The 17,064-nt window shown below is 41.8% G+C and overlaps 1 protein-coding gene across 4 annotated transcripts in view; it reads left to right on the forward strand.

The window, feature by feature from the left end:
- The window catches only part of lrmda (leucine rich melanocyte differentiation associated), a 212,202-nt gene that overhangs the window by 179,959 nt on the left and 15,179 nt on the right, over positions 1 to 17,064 (forward strand). For 3 of the 4 annotated variants that reach the window (XM_035399919.1, XM_035399915.1, XM_035399916.1), the window contains one exon: positions 4,052 to 4,133. The exons of the other annotated variant lie outside the window; for it this stretch is intronic. In XM_035399919.1, the coding sequence (XP_035255810.1) occupies positions 4,052 to 4,133 (82 nt within the window). The remainder of the gene's footprint in view (positions 1 to 4,051; positions 4,134 to 17,064) is intronic. 4 annotated transcript variants of the gene reach the window in all.

The following is a 17,064-nucleotide window of genomic DNA, read 5'->3' on the forward strand; positions in this document are numbered from 1 at the left end:
GAAAAGAGAGAGATGTGCTACGTAAAAAGTTGTGTAAGTCGCTCTGGATAAGAGCGTCTGCTAAATGCCTGTAATGTAATGTAATGTAATGAGAGAGAGAGATGTGTGTGCGTGAGTCGGTGGGAGAGGAGGAGAGAGAGAGAGAGAGAGAGAGAGATGTGTGCGTGAGTCACTGGGGGAGAGAGAGAGAGAGATTTGTGCGTTAGTCACTGGGGGGGGAGAGAGATGTGTGCATGAGTCACGGGGAGGGGGGAGGGAGAGAGATGTGTGCGTGAGTCACTGGGGGGGAGAGAGATGTGTGCGTGAGTCACTGAGGGGGGGAGAGAGATGTGTGCATGAGTCACTGGGGGGGAGAGAGATGTGTGCGTGAGTGACAGGGGAGAGAGAGAGATGTGTGCGTGAGTCACTGGGGGGGAGAGAGAGAGATGTTTGCATGAGTTGCTGGGGGGGAGAGAGAGAGATGTGTGCGTGAGTCGCTGGGGGGGAGGGAGAGAGATGTGTGCATGAGTCGCTGGGGGGGAAAGAGATGTGTGCATGAGTCGCTGGGGGGGGAGACAGAGAGATGTGTGCATGAGTCACTGGGGGGGAGAGAGAGAGATGTTTGCATGAGTTGCTGGGGGGGAGAGAGAGAGATGTGTGCGTGAGTCGCTGGGGGGGAGGGAGAGAGATGTGTGCATGAGTCGCTGGGGGGGAGAGAGATGTGTGCATGAGTCGCTGGGGGGGGAGACAGAGAGATGTGTGCATGAGTCACTGGGGGGGGGAGAGAGATGTGTGCGTGAGTCACTGGGGGGGGAGAGAGATGTGTGCGTGAGTCACTGGGGGGGAGAGAGATGTGTGCGTGAGTCACTGGGGGGGAGAGAGAGAGATGTGTGCGTGAGTCGCTGGGGGTGAGAGAGAGAGATGTGTGCGTGAGTCGCTGGGGGGGGGGGGGGGAGAGATGTGTGCGTGAGTCGCTGGGGGGGGGGGGGGAGAGATGTGTGCGTGAGTCCCTGGGGCGCGGGGGGGCACTCTTCGTCGTGCTCCACGCCGGGCCCCCCTACAGCGGCCCGCTCTGTTTGATTATGTTTGCGGAAAAACTGAAGGGTGCTGATCAAAGCCCCGTCCTGCCCCGCCCCGTCCCGTCCTGCCCCGCCCCGCCCCGTCCGGCAGGCCTCAAAGAAAGAGCCCCAATAACAGCTGGGATTTAAATAGTGTTTCCACCCCTCCGCCCACTCCTGAGTCTTTCTCTCTCTTTCTCTCTCTCTCCCCCCCCCCCTTTCTTTAACTTCGGGAGGTATCCTCTGTTCCCCGTTCTTGACGGCCCACTGTCTGCAGTGCAGGACGGGTCATCGGGCGAAGAGAAAGGGAGAGAGGGAGAGAGGGGGGAGGAGGAAACCGCGGCGGCTGCAGATTAATCTTCTGCGGGAGAAATAGTTTGATCAGCAGACACAAGTGGGGGGGGCAGATCTCTCATGTTGACAGCAGGCGACTTTCTGAACGGCGTTTGATTTGTTCCTGGGGGGGGTGGGGGGGTTAAGGGGGTCGGCCGTGGGGGGCAGTGTCAATAATGTGGCAACTGCAAAGATTAATTGTGGACAAGCAGCGGGATTATCGGGGCTTTGTGGGTCCGAAAGGGGCTGTGCTGGGGAGGGCCTGTGATCTGTCAGCCCTGGAGGAAATCAGTCCGGACAGACTGGAGCTGACATGGTTTTTAGGACATTAAAGCCAGAATGTGCCGTGGATATTGGGATGAGTGACAAGGAAACGTGCTGACATCATCAGAACAGGATGTTTCTGAGTGAAGAGCACCTGCGCCCCCAGTTGGGGGGTTGAGGCGTTTAACTTTAAAGCGTTACTCGTACCAAGCAAAGCCCGAGATGGTCACTCCACAAACATTTTACTGAGATATATTTTAGTAAATATATGACTTTTCCAGTTGTACTCACTTTTATGTGCCATAAATTTGAAAGACACCAGTGATTGGGTGGTAAAGCGTCTGACAAAAACGCTTTGAATTCAACTATAAGCACTGCCATGCATCCCATAAATCTCTGAGCTACCCATTCAAGGTTATCAGAATCCCTCAGTTCTAATGTAGTTCACTTTGTTGCAACTTGCATAAACAGTAAATGGATGGAGGTCTGTGAGGTTGCAGTAAATACATTTTGAGTTATGTTTATTTGTTGGCTTGTGGAATTTGTTTTCTTGGACACTGTTCACTTGTCTGTTCGTTGGTGTTTTGTTCACCAGCGGAGAGAATTTTAACCTCCTGCATCTCCGTCAGCATTCAGTGCATTCATCACGCCGTATGAGACCCTCTGTGCTGCATATTTTTCACTTTAGTCACCAACGGAAATGAAAGTCTTCAGAATTCTCCCCAGCCGAAGTGGAAAAAGACTTTGCAAAGGCATCAGATATCCGCGCTCCACAATCAACCTCTGTCACACAGCATTCTGGATGTAAAACGAGGTCTTGGAAAGAACCATAGAATTTTGAACACTTATTTAGCCTGTTGGCTTTTCCGTTCAGAACACTGGCGCTTCCTAAAATCTCAGCTAATTATGATGATTCATTCTGTGGTGATTAATTCATTTCTGTAGACACAGGAGACATTGGAAAGTCTTCTGGGGACAGCGGTGTTGTAGATTTGGAGGGATTGCAGACCGTTTGGAGAGCAGGCTTTTCACGCCACCTGTAGGATCAGGAGCACATAGCAGCAGCACTTCTGTTGCACTGAACGGAGCAGTAGCTTGACCTTCCGTTGACCTCTAAAGCAGTTGATGGTCGGACATAATTGGGGAATAAGGACCAAAGCCAGTGTCTGAAACCTGGCCAAACAGTGGGGGGTGAAACCTGCCTTTACCCTCCGAGCCATGAAACAGGAACTGCCCACAAAGTCCCGCCCTGCTGCCTCACCCGAAATCACAGCCAGTCACAGCAGAGTAGATCTCCTTCCCTCTCTCTGTCCCTCGTGTGAGGGCTTGCTTCATTTTATATGGGTGTATTTGTGTGTGTGCATGCGCACGTGTTTGTCGGTGTTCCGGCATGTGTGTGTGTGCACACGTGTTTGAATGCGTGTGGGTCGGTGTGTGTGCACATGCACAATGGAAGTGTATGTTAGTGTGTAATGTGTTTGTGTGTTTGCGTACTTCTGTGTGTTGTCCATGCAGATTGGTGTGTGTGTGTGCTCTTTGTTTTTGCCAGCCATTGATCTGTCAGTATGTGCTTTTGTAGTCTAGCTGATACACATGATGTTTTCTTACAGTACCCCAGTAGCATTAAAGCATTTTAACTGTGATTGTGTGTATATCTGTGCTTCTTATTTTTACTTCTGAAAAAGAACAGTTTGCATTGAAATACTGTGCAACTAATGATCCTGACCAAAGTGGTTAGGCATTGTGGAGCAGCTGATGGGTTGAGGCACTTAGTGTAATAAATTGATGTAGTCAGTTTTAATACACTGATCTCATACCCCTTATCCATCTATTTTCACAAAACCAAACTTATTTGGGATCTAAATTAGAGCTGTCACTGCATGCAGCCCTTTCTCCTGTAATTTGTGCAATATGATGAACGTGCGTAATTAAACCCAGGCTTTGGCTTGCATTACTGTACTGCCACAGCACATAATGTGTCCTGGTGCTCCGCAATTTTCTACAAGACCATCTATAAGCTCAGCATTCTCTTTCACAGTTTGAAAACCTGTTATATTTTACTAATGATTCCCCTGATTTAATCATCAGGAATTAAACTGTAAGGAGGTTGCAAATGGATTGTGGAGTTTTGTGGAGAAAGGGATTTAAAAGAAACATTTTTTGTAATATGTGTGTGATTGAAATAAACTGTAAAATGTTTTTTTTTAAGTTTGCATTCTTCAGTGATATTGATACTGATACAGAGATACAGATACCTTTCTGCTTTCTGTCTCAGAAAGCTGTGTACAGTGCTGTGGATAAAAGCACCCACGAATTGAGTATAAGTGCAAGTTTAATGGAATGCCTCGTGTGGAATATGTTCGTTCTAGTGGGGCATCTTGGTTGGGGTTCAGTTTGTTTTCTCTGCTTTCTTTTAGGACCCCGGCCCCAGGTCCGACTCGGCTGCCATGCCCTACACCCCGTTACCACGCGGATCCAAAGATGCTAAAAATCATAAAGGTACTGCAGGTCTGTTTATTTATGCTACGCGCTCCTGAGGTTGAAGGTAGTGCACGTCTGTTTATTTATGCTACGCGCTCCTGAGGTTGAACGATATTGGTTTCTCCAGGTCAGATACTGAGGCCGGTGTTTAGGAGAGCAGGAAGGCCAAAATCTACCGATTTTTATTTTTTCCCCTTGTGGAACAGATAGAAAACATCAGGTATAAATTGCATGTGAGAAATGAGATTTCACACCATGTACTGTACTTCAGTGGTTCCAGATTCTGCTAAATGTCATCCTCAGGGTCTAATGATGCTTTCTTTTAGTCACATTGGTCTTGAGAATGATTTATCGCTTACCTGGCTGACAGTGACTATTACCCATTTTGTAACTCAGTGCAGTGTGTGTGTGTGTGAGACAGCGCAGTGTGTGTGTGTGTGTGTGTGTGTGAGACTCAGTGCAGTGTGTGTGTGTGTGTGTTACTCAGCGCAGTGTGTGTGTGACTCAGTGCAGTGTGTGTTATTCAGTGTAGTGTGTGTGACTCAGTGCAGTGTGTGTGTGTGACTCAGCGCAGTGTGTGTGTGTGTGTGTGTGTGACTCAGCGCTGTGTGTGTGTGTGTGACTCAGTGCAGTGTGTGTAAGTCAGTGCAATGTGTGTGTGTGACTCAGCGTAGTGTGTGTGTGACTCAGCGCTGTGTGTGTGTGTGTGTGTGTGTGTGTGTGTGTGTGTGTGTGATGCAGCTCTGCTCAGTGTGAGGGTGCACTGGGAAACTAGCCTAGCCGGTGGTCATTTCAGCGTTTTTATTTTTGCTTGCCTGGTATTTATTACTTGAGGCTTAAAACAAAGGGATTACAGCAGAGGAAGGCTTAATAACTGCATTTACTGCATAAAATAAACTGCACAGCATCTGCCACAGAAATTAGACTGAGACTTATGAGTCCATAACTGCACACAGAACATCTTTACCACTGTTACAAACCTCTGTGACAAAGACTAAAGATATTTATAACACGAAATAAAAACATTACATTAAGTAGATTAATGAAGTGCAGAGTAGTTTGGCCCTGGCGCGGGTTACCGAGGTTTCACACACCTCCTTATTCACCCTGGAAAATTAGTAAAAGCTCATCATGAGCGGAGTGTGTGTGATACACTGCCGCGTGTAATCTTTCTCAGCTTGGAGAAGAAGTTCTCTCGGACACAAACTAGTTCAAACTGATCACTTATGACAGTGAAAACAGTTTGCAAGTTAGCTAGATTGTTACTGTGGATACAATAGCGCATTATCATACGTTAACTCTCTGGGGTCTAAGGGTAAAATGAGGCACACTGGTGATTGTGCGATGCTCTGACATTTGTGTAAATTTCATCAACTTTATATACAGTGATTCCAAAGTGTTTCATATCTTTGTTTTCAGCACAAACTCAGCTACAACAATATGGCAGCAGTAAGTAGGTCATAATAATGTGTGGATTGTAAACTGCTCTAAAAACACATAGACTGTAAACAGCAGTTTTGAACATGCACAGGAATGTTGTAATAAAACACACTAAACAATTGTGAATAAGACTTTTGGTCACTGAAATGTATTCTTCAAGGTCTTGGGTATCAAAAGATGACAAAATATTTTAGCAAATTTAATGAGAAATATAAAATAAATTGCTAAAAGTTAGTGTTGTGACTACTATTGTTCAACACCAGGTGAGAATGGGAGGGCAAATGACAGAAACAAAGACAACTTTTGATTTTAGAATATTTATTGAAGATCAAAAAAGAACCAATGTCCTAACCTTTCTTTAACCTGCTGAACACAGCCGTACACTTGCCTCGACCTTCAGACTTATCGTTTTCATAACCTAAGTTGAGCCCTAAAACGTAATTGAAGCCATAGGAACTTTTGAAAACGTGATTACTCATTTAAAATTGTGGAAAAACTAAGTCAAGACTGTGAATTCCATAGTACAAATGCTAAAAAATATATTTGAGGCCTTAAAAAAAAAAATGTTTTCCCTGAAAAAATATGTATATTTTCCATATCTTGTTATGGTCATAGGTACCTATACTAGCATATACAAAATTTTTGGCTGGTCCAAAATCAAAAAAGAACCAATGTCCTAACCTTTCTTTAACCTGCTGAACACAGCCGTAAACTTGCCTCGACCCTCAGACTTATCGTTTTCATAACCCTAACCCTAAGTTGAGCCCTAAAACGTAATTGAAGCCATAGGAACTTTTGAAAACATGTGATTACTCATTTAAAATTGTGGAAAAACTAAGTCAAGACTGTGAATTCCATAGTACAAATGCTAAAAAATATATTTGAGGCCTTAAAAAAAAAAAATGTTTTCCCTGAAAAAATATGTATATTTTCCATATCTTGTTATGGTCATAGGTACCTATACTAGCATATACTAAATTTTTGGCTCGTCCAAAATCAAAAAAGAACCAATGTCCTGACCTTTCTTTAACCTGCTGAACACAGCCGTAAACTTGCCTCGACCCTCAGACTTATCGTTTTCATAACCCTAACCCTAAGTTGAGCCCTAAAACGTAATTGAAGCCATAGGAACTTTTGAAAACATGTGATTACTCATTTAAAATTGTGGAAAAACTAAGTCAAGACTGTGAATTCCATAGTACAAATGCTAAAAAATATATTTGAGGCCTTAAAAAAAAAATGTTTTCCCTATCTTGTTATGATCATAGGTACCTATACTAGCATATACAAAATTTTTGGCTGGTCCAAAACAAAAAAGAACCAATGTCCTAACCTTTCTTTAACCTGCTGAACACAGCCGTAAACTTGCCTCGACCCTCAGACTTATCGTTTTTATAACCCTAACCCTAAGTTGAGCCCTAAAACGTAATTGAAGCCATAGGAACTTTTGAAAACATGTGATTACTCATTTAAAATTGTGGAAAAACTAAGTCAAGACTGTGAATTCCATAGTACAAATGCTAAAAAATATATTTGAGGCCTTAAAAAAAAAATGTTTTCCCTATCTTGTTATGGTCATAGGTACCTATACTAGCATATACAAAATTTTTGGCTGGTCCAAAATCAAAAAAGAACCAATGTCCTGACCTTTCTTTAACCTGCTGAACACAGCCGTAAACTTGCCTCGACCCTCAGACTTATCGTTTTCATAACCCTAACCCTAAGTTGAGCCCTAAAACGTAATTGAAGCCATAGGAACTTTTGAAAACATGTGATTACTCATTTAAAATTGTGGAAAAACTAAGTCAAGACTGTGAATTCCATAGTACAAATGCTAAAAAATATATTTGAGGCCTTAAAAAAAAATGTTTTCCCTATCTTGTTATGGTCATAGGTACCTATACTAGCATATACAAAATTTTTGGCTGGTCCAAAATCAAAAAAGAACCAATGTCCTAACCTTTCTTTAACCTGCTGAACACAGCCGTAAACTTGCCTCGACCCTCAGACTTATCGTTTTCATAACCCTAACCCTAAGTTGAGCCCTAAAACGTAATTGAAGCCATAGGAACTTTTGAAAACATGTGATTACTCATTTAAAATTGTGGAAAAACTAAGTCAAGACCTATGTCCTAACCTTTCTTTAACCTGCTGAACACAGCCGTAAACTTGCCTCGACCCTCAGACTTATCGTTTTCATAACCCTAACCCTAAGTTGAGCCCTAAAACGTAATTGAAGCCATAGGAACTTTTGAAAACATGTGATTACTCATTTAAAATTGTGGAAAAACTAAGTCAAGATTGTGAATTCCATAGTACAAATGCTAAAAAATATATTTGAGGCCTTAAAAAAAAAAAATGTTTTCCCTGAAAAAATATGTATATATTCCATATCTTGTTTTGGTCATAGGTACCTATAATATTATATACAAAATTTTTGCCTCGTCCAAAATCGAAAAAGAACCAATGTCCTAACCTTTCTTTAACCTGCTGAACACAGCCGTAAACTTGCCTCGACCCTCAGACTTATCGTTTTCATAACCCTAACCCTAAGTTGAGCCCTAAAACGTAATTGAAGCCATAGGAACTTTTGAAAACATGTGATTACTCATTTAAAATTGTGGAAAAACTAAGTCAAGACTGTGAATTCCATAGTACAAATGCTAAAAAATATATATGAGGCCTTAAAAAAAAATGTTTTCCCTGAAAAAATATGTATATATTCCATATCTTGTTATGGTCATAGGTACCTATACTAGTATATACAAAATTTTTGGCTCGTCCAAAATCAAAAAAGAACCAATGTCCTAACCTTTCTTTAACCTGCTGAACACAGCCGTAAACTTGCCTCGACCCTCAGACTTATCGTTTTCATAACCCTAACCCTAAGTTGAGCCCTAAAACGTAATTGAAGCCATAGGAACTTTTGAAAACATGTGATTACTCATTTAAAATTGTGGAAAAACTAAGTCAAGACTGTGAATTCCGTAGTACAAATGCTAAAAAATGTATTTGAGGCCTTAAAAAAAAAATGTTTTCCCTATCTTGTTATGGTCATAGGTACCTATACTAGCATATACTAAATTTTTGGCTCGTCCAAAATCAAAAAAGAACCAATGTCCTAACCTTTCTTTAACCTGCTGAACACAGCCGTAAACTTGCCTCGACCCTCAGACTTATCGTTTTCATAACCCTAACCCTAAGTTGAGCCCTAAAACGTAATTGAAGCCATAGGAACTTTTGAAAACATGTGATTACTCATTTAAAATTGTGGAAAAACTAAGTCAAGACTGTGAATTCCATAGTACAAATGCTAAAAAATATATTTGAGGCCTTAAAAAAAAAAATGTTTTCTTTATCTTGTTATGGTCATAGGTACCTATACTAGCATATACAAAATTTTTGGCTGGTCCAAAATCAAAAAAGAACCAATGTCCTAACCTTTCTTTAACCTGCTGAACACAGCCGTAAACTTGCCTCGACCCTCAGACTTATCGTTTTCATAACCCTAAACCCTAAGTTGAGCCCTAAAACGTAATTGAAGCCATAGGAACTTTTGAAAACATGTGATTACTCATTTAAAATTGTGGAAAAACTAAGTCAAGACTGTGAATTCCATAGTACAAATGCTAAAAAATATATTTGAGGCCTTAAAAAAAAAATGTTTTCCCTGAAAAAATATGTATATTTTCCATATCTTGTTATGGTCATAGGTACCTATACTAGCATATACAAAATTTTTGGCTCGTCCAAAATCAAAAAAGAACCAATGTCCTAACCTTTCTTTAACCTGCTGAACACAGCCGTAAACTTGCCTCGACCCTCAGACTTATCGTTTTCATAACCCTAACCCTAAGTTGAGCCCTAAAACGTAATTGAAGCCATAGGAACTTTTGAAAACATGTGATTACTCATTTAAAATTGTGGAAAAACTAAGTCAAGACTGTGAATTCCATAGTACAAATGCTAAAAAATATATTTGAGGCCTTAATTTTTGAGGTTGGGTGAGATGGGTTTTTTCTAGTAAGGTCAGGGTTATGGATTTGATATATTCACCATAAACGCAGTAATGTTAGGTTGCTGTAATGACAGCAGCCGGACAGTAGAGTTTGAACCCCCTCAGAATAGCAGAGCTGAGTGTGAAACACACAGCACCTGAGCCCCTCCCTCTGAAATTGGGGAGTAATGTTTCAGGCGCAGGGCTTATGCTGCTATGGTTTTTTAATAATCCAATTTTATGATATAATGAATAGTTGCTGCAGTACTTGTAGTCATTAATTATAAGCAATGGCCAAATAAGTGTTGTTCTACTTGACAAATAAAGTGTTTCTTTTTCATAAGCCACACGGCCCTTTCATTTTTTTAAAAATTGTTCTGGGACAGATCCCATCTGTGTTGCGTGCAGGTATTTTAAACGACCCTGTTTATCGTATGTAATGTAAAGTGTTATGGAAACCCCTGGAGAAGCACAGGCTTCAGGGTGAACCCTTATTAGGGTACGCTTGGGGGGTGGGGGGGGACCCCTGGAGGAGCACAGGCTTCAGGGTGAACCCTTATTAGGGTACGCTTGGGGGGGTGGGGGGGGACCCCTGGAGGAGCACAGGCTTTGGGGTGAACCCTTATTGGGGTACGCTTGAGGAACCCCTCACTCCGCCTCACAGCTGGTTCTGATTATCACCGTGGATCAGCTCCAAACGGTGCGTTTCTGAGCGCGAGCGTGCCGACCATGCAGACCGCAGGGGGAGCTAACATCTGGATCCGCTCGGAGCGTTTAATTACAGTGCTTTTGTTTTTGAGCTGTAAATGGTGAGAAGGGGCCCCTCAGTTTGGGCTGTGAGGTGCGGCCCCTCAGTTTGGGCTGCGAGAAGGGGCCCTCGGTTTGGGCTGTGAGGTGCGGGCCTTCAGTTTGGACTGTGAGAAGGGGCCCTCGGTTTGGGCTGTGAGAAGGGGCCCTCAGTTTGGGCTGTGAGAAGGGGCCCTCGGTTTGGGCTGTGAGAAGGGGCCCCTCAGTTTGGGCTGTGAGAAGGGGCCCTCAGTTTGGGCTGTGAAAAGGGGCCCTCGGTTTGGGCTGTGAGAAGGGGCCCCTCAGTTTGGGCTGTGAGAAGGGGCCCTCAGTTTGGGCTGTGAGAAGGGGCCCCTCAGTTTGGGCTGTGAGGTGCGGGCCCTCAGTTTGGGCTGTGAGAAGGGGCTCCTCGGTTTGGGCTGTGAGGTACGGGCCCTCAGTTTGGGCTGTGAGGAGTGACCCCTCAGTTTGGGCTATGAGGAGCTTGGTGAGGGTGCGGCGGGTCGGATGCTCATCTCTGTCGTGTTTGTCGGGGCCGCATTGCGTTGTGTTGTGTTGTGTTGCGTTGTGTTGCGTTGGTGCTGCCACTGGTTCCTGTTGCTCATCGCGGTGCGTCTGTAGCACAGATCTGCTGATTGAAAACGTGCTCTTCCTCCTGGGGACTCAGTGTGGATGATAGCGTGCTGTTCCTCCTGGGTACTCAGGGTGGGAGGAGACTTACGGGGCTGTGCTGGTGTTTTTGGTGTAGATGGTCTGTGCTACGGGAGTTTTACGGGCGTGGCTTCCTACATTCACTAGTCTCATGAGGGGAAGCTGATGGTGAGAGTTTGGCAAATCGGTCACAGATTGTTCTGCTAGATTATCTTAACAAAACTTGAATCTTTGGTTATACTGTAGTTTGTTGCAGGGATTGTAGTCCCACTAGACCCCTGGTATGTGCTGTGCCATCAGAATGGAGACATTTTTGGGGTAAAAGTGATTTAAACAAGCCCCTTACACTGCTATGCTGAGATTGATCTGAGTAAGTGGAATGGGTGTGTAATAACTATCTGATATGCAGGTTCATATGAACCTTATGTGAGCACAATGAGGAATCATAGATGGAAATTGCCTGAAGGTTAATGGAATGGCTTGCTTGGTCCTGGGGTGGAGGCAGAGACCCAGGCTTGTGTCAGTGCTGGATGCTCTCAGGTCTGTAGGTAACTGATGAGCCTACATGGGCTCCGTGGCCTGTTCTAGTCATTGTCATGTATTTATACACTATGTCCCTATGTTAGGGTTAGGGTAAGGGTTAGGGTTAGGAAGGTAAAGAACTTGGGCAGTGTATTGGTGGTCAATCTTTGCAGTGTAAGTGTATTTTATGGGTATGAATGTGTTTTCACAAGTCAGCATATTTATGATTAAGCATCTGAAGAAATACATTCCAAAAGTCAGCCTGCAGGTTACAACACAGGTTTCCACATCCCTTCTTTCACGGACGTATCTGTGTTTTAGAATATGATTAATGATCAAGAAATCTCTCATTGTTTCAAGAATAAATCCCTGTCCAAGCTGACCATGATCCATGATGGTGTATTCCTAGTTTTGTTGAATGCATTACTTTCTTTTTTAAGAAAAACATGTGCTTTCAATCCTAAGTGTTGAGTGAAGAACATTATTTCAAGTCATGGAACCAAGAAATAATTGCGAGGTGTTTGCCAGCGGGTAGACTGATGAAGTGTTAAAAATCATTCGGTTAGAAAACTATTTTGTCAAGATCATTAAAACAGACCAGTATAAAAATGCAGCCATAACTTAGACCCCAGAGTAATAACAGGTTCTTGTTAAATATAAATGACCCTGATGCTGAATACACAGCAAAATAGCACCATGAGCTCTGAGGACTTGTGCCAGAACTGCAATGCATTATGGGGATTCAGTGCCAAGGTAGTTGCATGTATGAAGTATGAATGATGATTATTTGTATTGTATGTATTTAACACAAATATGAAAGCACACTGAAAGCCAGTACATGTGATGAAGATGCACATGTGATCGTCACCAGATCAAAAGACACAAAGCATTCCCAGGCCAAGGTCTCATGAACATGCTGCAAAATGTGTCTTTGTCCCAAACATTATGGAGCTCACAGTATATACTGAGTTAGGGGTATGTGAATGCTGATAGATGTGTACTTGGTTAGTGATTGGTCAAAGCCTATATAGAAAAATAGAAATACGGTTTGCCAAATCTGTAGTTTCTTAGAGCCCAAAGAAGTTGGTAAATTTACTTGATGAGTGTTTTGGATAACAGGTTTTTGTGATTGGTCATAATGCATGAGATGTACTGATGAGTAGTTTATTTTCTATCACTTTATTGTCACGGCGATGGAGTGCCCTGCTTATGCATCTGAGGGCAGGCTGGAGGAGTCTGACAGGAAAGACTGCTCTTCTCTGACAGTTTTAACTGGTGAACTCTTGGCTTGCCGCTTCGAGACGGCTTTGAGAGAGTTTCCGCTGAGCAGTATCATTACATCCGACTGCGCTGGCAGTTCTTCCCTGAATAATTCCATTTGAACTGGATTTAGAGGAACGCCACCGGCACCCTCGCATGCCTCTCCTGTTTGATGTAGTTGAATGAGTCTCCAGGGGACTCATGTTAAGAGTATGAGAACCGTACTACAAAAGAAAACGGCATTGTCAGTTCTGCGTAGTGTTCGTTTGGATCTTGCCAGGATTGTTTGTTCTAATTTGGTGCAATAACAAGATCTGTTAAGCACTGTTTTTGATATGCAGGTTAAGTTTGTTCTGTAATGCACATTATAACATTGTCTTTTTGTCATAGATATAAAAATTCTAAAGAAATGTTCCTTTTATGGAGCTGGCCATTATTTAATAACACTTATTCGTGCATGCCCCTAAGACTTATTATGATGGCAAATTTATACATGTCATATCAGTCATCATACAGTAGATGACTTACTGATAATAGTGGGGTGGAACAACATACTACTGTAGGTGCCTGTATGTGTGTGTGTGTGCGTGTGTGTGCATATGGGTGTGTGCATGTGTGCGTGCATGCGTGTAAAATATGTAAACATACTAATTCCATGCACATATATCAACAAGGGGAGGATGGTAATGAAGTTAGCCTATTTAGCGCTTCACTCCAGTTCACAGTTTCTGTGAAAGGTGGGGCGAGCAGTTTTTATGTTGCTGTCTTTCACTAATTATGCATAGATTTGGCAGCAATGGATTTTTCATCCTTACAATCATAACGGCTCTAAAATAAATACTAAATTATCAAAGTACTTCCTGGTCTGTAGGAGCCATTTCACCAAATATCACTAGCATCCATCTATAACTTGTATGTAAGTATACTGCTGGTTTCACAGAAAAAAAATGTTTATGTATTCTAGGAAAAACTTTGTCTAAATATGCATGCCTATATTTTTGGCTTAATACGCTGTTTTTAGAGAAGAAAATTCCAGTAGTTAGTGGTTCTATAGCCGAATAGAAAGATCAGTTTGCAAAAACCTAAACACACCAGCTGTGTGTTTTAAACTATGTGCTGGGCCTCGTCAAGGGAAACTACATCACAGTTGATCGAATTGGACATGAATCCTTGAATGCAGGTCCAACTCACTTCTCCAAATCAGCATTAGTGTATTTGCAGGGCCTGAGATTTTGGCCCAATTATCAGCGAAATGCGCATTTCTGGACCCTCTCTGGGGTTTGGCTTATACAAATACGCCCCCGTGTTCATGCCATAATCCCCTTTAAAGTTATTTGTAATGGAGTCAGACTGTAATTCACCGAAAAGTATGATTTGTTGCTTTGGATCAGGACATCTGAGATGCAGGCTGGGATTCTGAGCCTGTTTCTAGTTGTTCCAGAACTCAGCGCAGGTCTGCAGCTCTTTCTGAGTTTGGAAACCCTGGCATTCATCACTGAGATTTACAGCAGGACGGGCGGCCAGATGGTTTGGGTATTTTTACAGGGGGATCGATGCAGGGTCCAAGGAGGCTCTCCTGTCCACTTAGTCTGTAACAAATGGTTCGGCTTTTGTGAGGAGTCTCTGTCTTGAGCCCCCAGAAATTCAGAAATATTAATGGCCTGGCAGATGCTGAGCAGCTTGTCATTTTAAAGCGAAACTCTACACCGCTATTAAGTGACTGCAGGACAATTACTGTGTAATTTGTCAGACCTTTTAGAAATGCTTATCAAAACAAAAATAGTATTAATAAACATCAAAGAAACTCTTGCAAAATACCAAGGATTCAGGAGGATAACACATTTGGGCCTTCATATGGAGAACCCATGCTTAGTTTAATGTTCCTGCTGTCACTTATCACGAGCAACTGCAGCATTTCATTTTACACATCCTGTGTGCATAACTTTGCCAGATTAGCGCTTACTGTCTCAGAAATAACTATATATAAAAACTATAGCTGACACTAAGCTCACTGCCATGCTAAAGTTCAAATCTGAGAATATAATTCAGATATAATAATGTAATTATTCCCACTATAATGCAGCAACAAGTACTCTAATACTACTACTACTACTACTCATAATAATAATAATAATAATATGTATAAATATGCATATTTCTTAATTTTGCAATGCAAAAAAAAATCATTTGCTTTATTTCTAGGATTAGTCAGATATCTCAATTGTAAAACCACTTGTGTGGCATAATTTTACAATTTTTAATATATCCATTCAGATCAGCTTTATAAGGACAGTACTTCCTCTTTAAAGTACTAATGTCCTAATAGGTTCAGAAACTATTATTGTTGATACATCATGAATAATCAGAGCACATTTCACAGAGTACACAGTCCAATACACTTGATGTCTCAGCTGTAATGAAAGCTATTGAAATTCAAAGCAATAACAAGCCATTTAACATATTTCACTGACACTACAACATGGCAAATAAAGGCACTTAAAACGCCACAACCCCAACCAACCTTTTAATCTGTCACTGAGGCGATGATTTGTTTCTGTTGTTATGTTAAGCAGAAAGAACAGGCCTGCCATCAATTTAACACAACTGGACAAGTTAATTCCACTACCGGAATTTGATTGGCTGATCATTTTTGACATGTTGTGTCGCTGAAAGGTGATTTGGTTGACTGAATTATATGGGGCAGGCTCATTCGACTGTTTCCAGGTTGCAATAATTTTTATACAAGTTTATCTTATTTTCACTGGAAACAACACATGAGCAAAATTTAACAGGACAGTTCATCTGTTAATTTTAAGATGACTACACCATTTAAAAAAGGTTTCCAGAAGGTGGCCTTCCATTGATTTGTTGTTCATGCACAAAGGGGAACAATGGGGGCTTATGAAATATGATTTATGAAATGATGGATCCAATATGCCAGCATATGATTATGTCCTTATTATTTCAATAAAATATCGCAAGCCAAGGAAAAAATATATAGCTTTTAGAAAGGGCGCGTTCTTGGGTCATTCTTGTTTTCATTGCATGAATGGTTTTCATGTTACAGTACCTTTCTTCGTTTTCTGTCATTAGAAAATGAAAAATGACATCATAAACATGTGCACTGTCAAGTCAGCGGAGGCATACATGAATGATGGGATAGTTTATGGCATATGATACAAATCTCATCTGATCCTCACTGTTTCACTAGTTAAGGCGGTTGAGGTAAAACCTGTATATGTACTACTTTTTTCATTAAAATATTTTTTAAGCAGTGGCCTGATGCAAATAATTGTTTTAACATTTAACAATTCTTCAGTGTTCACGCCTCAGAAAAATATTGTTTGTTTTGCAAACTGTGCAGCATATTCCAAAATATTGCTATATTATATTTATATTATATATATATATATATATATGCACACCTAGTTATTTTTTGTTAATCATATCACCCAGTATACCGTCACCTTTTCATTTATGCCACACACATATTATTTTAAGTTTATCTCTGAAGTGGTAAAATTGCTCTAAATTAGTGTCAGCAGATCACACTTGTGTATAGAACCAGGATTCTCTCAGAAGTGCATCTGTAGCATTTAAAGGAGGCACTTAAATCTCTTAAAGTAAATTAGCAGCTTTAAAATGGCTGTTAAAATTCAAAATATTAGCACCAATGCGGAGTGCAAAGAAACTTTACTTTGCTCGAGAACTTAGCTCAGTGAGAATAGGCTGTGAGGACATATTTCTGGAGACCAGAATCATCAGAAGAACGTAAGTCAGCCCCGAAATGCAGGCGTCACTGCAGACAGGCCCCTTATGGGATGGGAAAAGCGGCTCTCCACTGGCACTCCAAATGCAGATGTCCCGCAAGTACGATTTTATCATTTTGTCCAGAAGGAAATAGCTCCCAGCTATCCTTCCACTGAGTTCCATATCCATTCAGTGTCCTTTCATGTAAGTGAATTATAGACCAACGAAATTGAAATGGAATTAGTCCAGGTATTTCAGTTCCACAGTGACTCACGATTGGCGTATTTGGACTGCTATACAAGCAGACTGAACTGTAGAAAATAACACACTAAATTCTGCTGTTTGGCCAGGACTGAGGAGTGAAGATCGTAAGATCACCTCTGGACAGGAACTTTTTCCACAGCTGTTTTTCCACAATTCCATGCCCTTTGGTGGCGTAGATGTCCGAGTAGATACGCAATCAGGAGCTGTAAACAGCTTTAGCTTCAGCAGAAAGATATTTCTTGGAGGTCAAGGACAAAGAATAGCTTTCAATTGCACTCT

Source organism: Anguilla anguilla, chromosome 18 (genome assembly GCF_013347855.1).
Source record: "Anguilla anguilla isolate fAngAng1 chromosome 18, fAngAng1.pri, whole genome shotgun sequence".
NCBI lineage: Eukaryota > Metazoa > Chordata > Actinopteri > Anguilliformes > Anguillidae > Anguilla > Anguilla anguilla.